Source organism: Mustela nivalis, assembly GCF_964662115.1.
Source record: "Mustela nivalis genome assembly, chromosome: 6".
In the NCBI taxonomy this organism is placed as follows: domain Eukaryota; kingdom Metazoa; phylum Chordata; class Mammalia; order Carnivora; family Mustelidae; genus Mustela; species Mustela nivalis.
Genome location: NC_139025.1, coordinates 65,653,588 through 65,664,227, shown reverse-complemented (window position 1 = coordinate 65,664,227; position 10,640 = coordinate 65,653,588). Strand labels below are relative to the sequence as shown.

The window sequence follows — 10,640 nt, the reverse complement described above, 5'->3', positions numbered from 1 at the left end:
TTCTAAGCTGCTTTTATTATTCCAAGGTATCTATCCCTGGGACATGGTAAAAAATCCTACATTCACTATTTTATGCAGAAAGACCAATTCTGAATTTTTTTCTTAAAACTGTTACATTTATTCAATTTATTGAATGTCTCCTGTTCTGGGCATTATACACAGCCATTACCAAGTTAACAGCATGAGATTTTTTTTTTTAAAGACTTTATTTATTTATTTGAGAGAGAGAGACAGTAAGAGAGAGCATGAGCGAGGCGAAGGTCAGAGGTCAGAGGAAGAAGCAGACTCCCTGTGGAGCTGGGAGCCCGATGCGGGATTCAATCCCGGGACTCCAGGATCATGATCTGAGCGGAAGGCAGTCGTCCAACCAACCGAGCCACCCAGGCGTCCCGCATGAGATGTTTTTGATTACTTAGTTCAACAAGTATGTTTTGTAATTAACATTATTTTTCATTACATATGCTTATAAAGTTGGCTTTTGAAAAGTGATCAGAATTACCTTAAGGATCATTACCTCACCAAGAGTTCTCCCTTCAGAGGTGTTATCCAGTCTGCCTTATCTTTTCTACAGAGAGGACCTGCCCTCTCCCCCATCCAACCTATGCACCCTATATCCCTTCACACATACATTGATTCTATCTGAAACAACACGTTGAGCTGAAAAAGGTGTTAACTGATTTACTGGAATACATGTATTAATTCTGAATCTTTGGAGTCTAACAATTTCATAGATTATACAAAAGGGATGAAAGGACCACGTATTCAGAAAGGCAGAAATGAAATCGCCTTTAACACTACTTAAAATTTTGGCAAAATGGGGTATGGGAAGACAGACTGTGCCCGCCCCTTAACAAAATGCCTCAAGGATGAATTGACTCATGTAAACAAGAATTTTTATTTAATTAAGCAAAAATGGGGTGCCTGGGTGGTTCAGTGGGTTAAAGCCTCTGCCTTCAGCTCAGGTGATGATCCTATGGTCCTGGGATCAAGCCCCGCATCAGGCTCTCTGCCTTGCATTGGGCTTTCTGCTCTGCGGAGAGTCTGCTTCCTCCTTTCTCTCTCTGCCTGCCTCTGCCTACATGTGATCTCTGTCAAATAGATGAGTACAATCTTAAAAAAAAAATAATTAAGCAAAAATGGGTTTAACCCTTTTCCTCCATAAAGAGAAAACAAATACTTAGCTGAGAGTACCACTCCTTGAAAAATTAAATGAAAATCCAGCTTACAAACATTACAAGCATTTTTAAAGAAGGTAATTTTATAAAGGACAAAGTTCTGAGGCATCTGATGTAACCAGGGAAACTAACACTCTATTGATTTAAACGTTAAGAGCAGAAATGACCACTCTTATCAAGTTACTATCAATTATTTTGTGTCAGTAAACAAGATAAAGCATTAACTAAGGGTGCCTGGGTGGCTCAGTGGGTTAAAGCCTCTGCCTTCAGCTCAGCTCATGATCCCAGGGTCCTGGGATTGAGCCCTGCATCGGGCTCTCTGCTCCATGGGGAGCCTGCTTCCTCCTCTCTCTCTGTCTGCCTCTCTGCCTACTTGTGATCTCTGTCTGTCAAATAAATAAATAAAATATTTAAAAAAAAAAAGTTAAGTAAAAGGATTTTTAAAAAGATGTATTACAATCCAACTTTAGCAGGCATGCCTAAATTTCAAATATGCTAGGCTTTTTATAACATTTAAGGTGTTAAATGAGGTACTGGTTGTTAGTGGATAACAAACGTTGAAATATGAGAAAATTACACAAAAATAAAGTATGAAAAGGGCAGATTATGATTAAATACTGAGAAAATCAACAGATTAACATTTGTATACAAAAATATTCTTAGGGATGCCTGGGTGGCTCAGTGGGTTAAGCCTCTGCCTTCGGCTCAGGTCATGATCTCAGGGTCCTGGGATCGAGTCCCGCATCAGGCTCTCTGCTCAGCGGGGAGCCTGCTTCCCTCTCTTTCTCTGCCTGCCTCTCCATCTACTTGTGATTTCTCTCTGTCAAATAAATAAATAAAATCTTTAAAAATATATATATTCTTAAACTTTAAAAAGCACCATTTCATAGTCAAATCAGTCTACATAATTTCCTATAAGTCACAAAAGGGAGCACACAAAGTAAGACTTTCTCTTTTTGCATCCTTTAGTCTCTTCCAAACATTTAACACTGGAGAGAAGAATACAACCAAAGTAGAGAAGAGAAAAATAAACATCTATACTAATTTTTATTCATTTCAGTTTTAATACATCCCAAGAGGTGAATGTTTATGCTCTGCGATGATGACAATCACATTTCAGTTAAACAGTAACGCATCAGTTTGGAATAGCTGCCGGAAACCATACTACCTTTGGAAAAACTAAGGAGAAAAATAAAAAAGGAGAAAATATGCCTTTTACTTTGTTCATTAAGTTGAATCTTCAGAAAACAAAATATCTATCACTTCAAGAAAATTGTGAAAAATTTTAGTATTTCACCAGCAATGACTAAAATTGACACTTGTATTTTTTTTTTAAAGATTTTATTTATTTATTTGACAGAGAGAAATCACAAGTAGATGGAGAGGCAGGCAGAGAGAGAGAGAGGGAAGCAGGCTCTCTGCTGAGCAGGGAGCCCGATGTGGGACTCGATCCCAGGACTCTGAGATCATGACCTGAGCCGAAGGCAGCGGCTTAACCCACTGAGCCACCCAGGCGCCCCGACACTTGTATTTTTATGTAGAAAACAGTTTCTCAATGTACACACAATGTAATTTTTTTACACTAATAATTTAGACAGAATTTTGCTACTTAAGTTTTGTTACCCTCTAATTCCATTTCCAATTTTCTTCAAAAAAGGATATTACCTTGTTGAAAGAAAAAGTTTCAAGATACTTATTATTTATAAGAACAACTTTTAACTGAGTAATGCAGTTTATTCTCTGCTTTGCTTTTTTGTGGAAATAGGTATGGCTAGATAGGAATGACAACACTATTAACTGAAATCCAGATTTCATAAACAGAACATTTAAGGGGCACCTGGGTGGCTAAGTCATTAAGCATTTGCCTTCAGCTCAGGTCATGGGATCAAGCCCTACATCTGGCTCCTTGCTCCATGGGAAGCCTGTTTCTCCCTCTCCCTCTTCCCCTGCTTGTATTCCCTCTCGCTTTCTCTGTCAAATGGGGGGGAAAAAAACAACTTAAGGAAATTATTTAATACTGGATCTCTACTTTTTCTTTTTTTTGGTTATTGTGAATTATCTAACTTACTTTAATAGAAGACTTTTTAAGATTCCCAAATGGGGTGAAATACGTAGAAAATCATTCTTAATAGTGTTAACTGTCCTAATCTTTAATTAGAGTCTCAATAAGCAATACGAAGTTTAATAGAACAGCATAAAAATGAAGGACTCACTGAGAAATCATCTCCATTTCCTAGTTTAATGATGGAGAGTAAAGTATTGCACTTTATTAATCAACACAAAATAATGTAGCCAATAGTAACATACAGGTACACAATTTAATATTTATTATATGCATTTTATATACATTATTTTTCAACAGCTGTACGTTTGCTATGTGGTACAATCTTAAAAATTTGCTGATTCATAGTTTGTAAAACAAAAACCTTACAAAACTCATCAAAACTCGCAAACTGATCAGAAAAGTTTTTGGAAGACTAGAAAAAATACTTTATTGTCTTAATCATGCATTACACAAACAAAATCTTTAGTTACACCATAAAATTAAGCACATCTGAAAAAATAAAACAGGGATAACTAATCCAAACACAGCAGATTTCTGTATCCTGATTCAACTATTTTTGTATCCTATTTGTAATGCAAATAAAATTTTACTCCAAATATTTTTAAACAAGATAGTTTTTGTTTGGAATCATGGTAAACCAAGATATGCATATGGGGGAAATCACATTGGTTTGTAACTTAAACTATAAAATATTCAATTTTTAGTCTATTTTAGACTATTCAAAGAGTTCCAAAATAGATATACAGGTTCCTTTAGCACATTAATAAAAGGATATAAAGATCAACAAAAAGTGAAATAAATAATAGGCTATTAGCAAGATGGATAATCCTTGATAAATAAACTTGTAAATACAGTAAGATGTACAAAATATCACATAGTGATAGGATGCCAAGATTAGTTTTTTTTTTTCTTTTTAAAGAGTTCATTTGGAGTATTAAACCCCACTGTTTCATTTTAATACACTTAATAGTCCTTGGTATATGAAGACAATTATGTGATGATGAAGGTGATTTAGCATCTTTATGGAAGGACTTAGCTGAGCTGTATTAGGCAAAAGAAGGAAAAAGTGTGGTTACACGGCAGCGGGTCAGTGAGATCTCTGTGTTTTAGGGTTGTATAATGCAGAAAAACTTCAATACAATCTTGAGCACTGTTGTGACAGGCTAAATATATAAAAAGACTTATAAAAACTAGAATTTTATCCAAACATTTTGTGCAACTAATGCTAAAATATTTTAAGTTAAATTTTCTTTTTTTTTTAAAGCAAAATAAGTTTAAAAGGGAATCTGTGGCATTCAACTGATAAACAGAAAAATCACTAAGAGATGAAAAAAAGCTACTCTTGGAGCTCACTTCCCCCCCAACAAGAGCACCACATTCCTAACCCTAAGGCAGCACACAGAGTCCAAAATAAAAGTCTTTTGTAAGATCAGACTCCACATTGGCTTAAAGATACCTAAGAAACAGACATACGCTCAGTTCATATCCAGTACAGGCCACAAATAATGGAGTCCTTTTTATTTGTCCCACAAGATACAGTAATTACAATTAAATTAATGAGCCTGACATTAAGATGTGATTTCCATCAATTTATGCCTGCCTTGAATAGCTTTCACCAAGCAGATCACATGTAGTGTCATATCAGTAACCTTTCAGATGGCAGTGATGCAGACCCTCTTTTTGTCCAAGCAAATTTGTTAAGATGTGAGTTTTTGTTGATTCACACAAATACTTTAGCAAGGGCATCAGCCCCTGCACTGGCAATATATGCTTTTGATGGATGGAAAGCAACATCATAAATCGATTCATCTAATTTCTTCCTATGTGCTGTTATTTCTTGCACACATGTCTTGCTGTCCAAATTCCACAATCTAATAGAACAGTCATGGCCTGTAATAAAAGAACAAATAAAGTACATTATTGAGTAACAATTCTTTTATAAAGCTTGTGGCAGTACAGGAAGTTCAGACTTACTTCCAGACATCAGGTAGATTCCATTAGGATCTACTGCTAGACTTGTAACAGCATCCAAATGAGCTACCATAGAATGGATCATTTTACCTAAATAAAACATAACACAGAAGATAAAATTTTCACAAAGAGTTACTAACTTGTGAGATCAGAAACCATAATATAGCATCAACATAAAAGAGACAATCACTATAGCAATATATTTTTTACTGTGGTAAAATACATGTAACATAAAATTTACCATTTTAACCATTTGGGAAGGTATCATTCAGTGGCTTTTAGAACATTCGCAATGATATGCAACCATCACCATTATCCAGTTCAGAACATTTTCATCACTGCAAAAGGAAACCCGTACCCATTAAGCAGTCACTCCCTATAGCTCCCTTCCCCCAAGTCCCTGGTTACCACTAATGTGCTTTCTCTCACTATGATTTGGCCTATTCTGGATGCTTCAAACAGTTGAAATCATACAATACCATGTGGCTTTTTGTGTCTGCCTTCTGTCACTTTTTTTTTTTTTTTTGGTCACAGTTTTCAAGGTTTACCCAGTACCCATAGGTATACCTTACACTTTATTGTGCTTCAAAGATACTACAGGTTTTTGGGTTTTTGTTTTTGTTTTTACAAAATGAAGATCTGTGGCAACCTTGTGTTGAACAAATCTACTGGCACCATTTTCCAACAGCATTTGCTCACTTTGTGTCTCCATCACATTTTGGTAATTCTTCAATATTGAAAACCTTTTCATTATTATTTTATTTGTCATGGTGATCTGTGATGAGTGCCTCCAAATTGGTGAAAGCTAAGCAACAGTTAGCAATTTTTTTGCAATAAACATTCGTTAATTAAGGTACATACATTTGGGTTTTTTAGACACAATGCTATTGCACCCTTAGTAGACAACAGTATGGTATAAACACGACTTTTATATACACTGGGAAACCAAAATTCATTTCACATACTTTAATGACAAATGAGCTTTACTGAAGTGGTATGAAACTGAACCACAGAGATATGCCTGTAATAACTTTTTAAAAGAGAATTTGAAATCTAATGCAGAATTTTCCCAGTTATTCCTAAAGACATCTGTGTGACACGCATCTGACAGTACCTGGCAGGCAGTGGAAAACATAATGACTATATGGTTGCATCAAAGGCTCAAGATCATATAAAGTGGAATTAAACTAAATATAGAAAAAAATCTCTCTCATTAAGAGATGTAAAGGTTATTTCATATACAGGGTTACTAATAAATAAATCACTAGAGGATATATTCCTAACTAAAGATTCTATTATCAGATTCATTTATCCTTTGAAATGTCAATCATTTTATAAATCAGAAATAAGAAAGGGAGGAGGGGTGAGAGTAAATTAGAGAAATTATTCTAGATTTCCCCAGACAGTAGCAAAAACAATATTCTGGAAAATGGGATTTAATGGCAAGTTAAAAAAGTTATAAGTACAAAGTTATGTTGCATAAATACCTCGGGGACAAGAGGATCGGCCTCTGCACTGGCAATATATGCCTTTGGTGGATGAAAAGCAGTATCATAAACTGGTTCATCCAAGAAGGGAATAAAATAGCGAATACTGGTATTTCTAAAATTACCTCCCCTTTCATCATTCAGCAATGAGTCTTTATTACTCAAATGTCTGTGTTGCTCCTAATGAGAGGCCTTCTTCAGAATTCTAGTTAGAATCATGTGCCACGTTTTTGGTCCCCTGATGACATTCCACAATGGGACATGAACTAGATCTACTTTCATTGTTTGCTACAGCTCCTAGCCTGCTTATAAAACCACAACATAATCAAATGTGCAAAAGTTACTCTGTAAACATAAAAGGTCCTATCACTTTCTGGCAATACTAATGTCATCAGTTAAGTACAGAATTAGTCTCTCATCATTTCAAAACACATTTGTCTGTTTCTCACTAATACTAACAGAATAATTTGAGATTCTTCTTTGCTACCTTGAAGAACAAAAGAATCATTCAACATACTATCTTTAAATGCGTAGTCTAACATAACTCATCAGAAATCTAGAATCTGGGGTGCCTGGGTGGCTCAGTGGGTTAAAGCCTCTGCCTTCAGCTCAGGTCATGGTCCCAGGGTCCTGGGATGGACCCCCACATTGGGTTCTCTGCTCAGCAGGGAGCCTGCTTCCCTCTCTCTCTGCCTACTTGTGATCTCTGTCAAATAAATAAATAAAATCTTAAAAAAAAAAAATTTAGAATCCATTCCTCCCAACATTCCTATAAAAAAATCCAAGCATGAATAGTTGGTATCCAGGACAATAATCTCAAATCATCAGAGGTTAAATACCAAGCATCAGGGTGCCTGGGTGGCTCAGTGGGTTAAGCCGCTGCCTTCGGCTCAGGTCATGATCTCAGGGTCCTGGGATCGAGTCCCACATCGGGCTCTCTGCTCAGCAGGGAGCCTGCTTCCTCCTCTCTCTCTCTGCTTGCCTCTCTGCCTACTTGTGATCTCTCTCTGTCAAATAAATAAATAAAATCTTTAAAAAAAAAAATACCAAGCATCATTAGCTTCCTTTAAAATGTCATTATCTATGATGGTAACTCTTAATTCACAAATCTAGTTCCAACTTCTCTCCTGAGAATGAGATGCAGTATGCATGTAACATGTCTTAAACCAAAGAATTCTTTCATCCAAAAAGCAGATTTACTCACTTCTTCAAGGGTACTTACTATAGTTTGCCCAGTTTGCCTCCAGTTCTCCTGTCTGGGCACTAAATTAACCCTATGACATGCTAAGTCAATTGAGAGTCAACCCTTCCTCTCCACAAAGTCAGAAGGTCACTTTAAAATTTAAATGACTCCTTCAGATTACACAGGAATAAAGAAGTAGAATGCTGAACTAAGTTGGATGTTGGGCTTCCACTGGTGACCACAGAAGTCACAAAACTTCTGACACTTCTGAGAGTTAGGACTCTGTCTTTAGCAACATATACTTGTGGCTTCTCCCATTTAGCCAATTTCACTTTTGCCCCATGTTTCTGTTACTACCTCTCTTCACTGACCAAAGTTAACGCTTCCTATAACGGAGGGAAACAGAGAATACACGCAGTCTGTGCTTGCCTCTCTGACACCTTAAGCCCTCTGACTTGGGTAATCAATATTGTGAGACTCTATGAAATGGGAGACAAAATAGATAATTTTTTTAAAAATGCAGACTAGACACAAGAGGACTAGACATTTTGTCTGTTCTATTCAGGAAACTGAATGTAACAGTTGAAAACTATGTCAGGGGTATGATAGACAATAAAGTGTGCCAAATGAATGAGTCCACAACAAATTCAGGATCTTCCATCTCCAACTCTTCCATATCCCTCATTTGTATACCTCATCATCACTAGCTAAGTTTCTCAGGCACGGTACATGCAACTCAAATTTGTACCTCTACCAAAATTTTAAAAAGTCATGAGCCCTTAATATCTCTCCAGAACAAACAGTAGAAACTGAAATTACAAATTCTTTAAAGTCAAAGATCTACCAGGTAATACAATTTAAATAATCTTTTTAAACCAATTTTATAAACCCCTGCTCAAATATCTTAAGTGGTTTTCATAGTATACAGCATAAACAAAAATCCATTATTCTTAGCCTGGTGCTGAGAAGTTCTCCTCAAAGGTTTTTGTTTCCCTTCTTCAAACTTACCTCTTTAGCTTTACCTATAAGATACTTTTGTTCCAGCCCACGTTCCTACCACCATGCTGCCTCTACTCAAAATAGGCCGACTGGAGTTTCCCACTACCTTCTTCACTTAAAAACAAGCACACACACACACAAACAATAAAACTTACCATTTCTTCAAGGAAAAGATCAAACCCTCACTATGAAGACTCCTTTATCTAGCATGACTCATCTTACTGCAATATGAGTGCACATGCACACACACAGAGACACATGTCCTATTTTCCCGAAACAATGATAAGCTCGCAGAGAAGAGAAACCACATCTTATACATGACAGCAGCCAGTGCCATGCAGAATACAAAAGCTAAATATAATCTTTTTGTTAAAATCTTAGAATTCATTGAATTCATCCACAGTATCAATTTCTATTTTTCAGATTAAAAAATTCAATAAATACAACAGTCACTTGACAAAATAATACTCTATTAAAAACTTAGCTGTCAACACTAGACCAGCTACGAAAATATTCTAGTTTATCACATTTAAATGAATTACCAATTTTCAGGGATAAGTTTCTTTGGAAACAGTATACCTGACTACAATTTACAGTTTAATTTGACTCAATGTTGTTATGTGTATGTACCTATGTGGGAAGTGAGATGGATTTAGAAAGACTGTTTCAATTGTTAAGAGCCTATTGCTTTGTCTTTACATTACAGAGAAGGTAACTAGGCTAATTAACAGAAAGAATAAATTGGTAGAATTTTTAAACAATCTGTAAGACTGTTCTACTTACATATATTACATATGTTATACATATATATGCTACTTGTTATTAAATAAAATTTTATTACCATTTTCTTGATTTCTGCCAATAAAAGAGCTCTAGAGACTCACACTTTGCTGTTAATACAACTACTAAAATTCCTGACCCTCTCCTTACAAACCTAAATGTAAATCTCCAATAGTTAATCTAAAAAATCTTTTCAGAAATACAAAGGAAATTATCTCTGTGCTTGCAGCAAAGGAAGACAATGAGGCTTCATAAAAATGTTCACAGAATTGTTTTGAGAAGGTGCTAAAATGAGAATTTTCATACAAATATGAATCTTCTTTCCTTTGAGATACAGACTGTAAATATCCACTCTCTTCTCAACTTCTACTGAGTTAAAAGGAATCTGTCCATTAGTGTGTTACCTGAACATGGGGACTTAGTTTAAGACTCTAAAGATTAATAATTATAACCACATCCTACATAACCTTCAGAGAGAAATCTGTAGAGGGGCACCTGGCTGGCTCAGTCAACAGAGCATCTGACTCTTGATCTTAGGGTCATGAGTTTAAAGCTCACGTTTGGCGTGGAGCCTTCGTGAATGAATGAGATATCAAAGAGAAATCTGTAGTTCTGCTTTGTTGTCTTGCTTGACAATCTGTTGCCCTGCAATAATGCTGCAATTAACTTTTAGGTTTCTTACTTGGAAATCCTTCAATACCCCTGGTTTTAGCTTCTCAAAAGAGCCTAACTGAGCACCAATAGTATTTTATGTGGTATTCTAAGGAAAGATGAAACAGAGGTCATTAAGAAAAAACAACCCTAAGGCCAAATTAAAATTTAATTGGACTTCTATATAACTGGTAAGTTTCCTCACAATAAGAAATCGAGGGAAAATAACAATTAACAATTTCCACTATTTCATCATTTCATCTCCTGAGGAATAATTCTAAGAGCATATCTGAAATATTAAACCCCAGAAAGAGACCTTTCACAACAGA

General features: G+C 35.8%; 1 protein-coding gene across 3 annotated transcripts in view; it reads right to left on the bottom strand.

Annotated features, from left to right (window-relative positions):
- Positions 1-3,474: 3,474 nt before the first annotated feature.
- Positions 3,475-10,640, bottom strand: part of STRN3 (striatin 3) — a 117,678-nt gene continuing 110,512 nt past the window's right edge. For all 3 annotated transcript variants that reach the window (XM_082737922.1, XM_082737920.1, XM_082737921.1), the window contains 2 exons: positions 5,215-5,301; positions 3,475-5,130 (listed from right to left, as the gene is read on the bottom strand). In XM_082737922.1, coding sequence (XP_082594048.1) covers positions 4,961-5,130; positions 5,215-5,301 — 257 coding nt within the window. In that variant the 3' untranslated portion in view covers positions 3,475-4,960. The remainder of the gene's footprint in view (positions 5,131-5,214; positions 5,302-10,640) is intronic.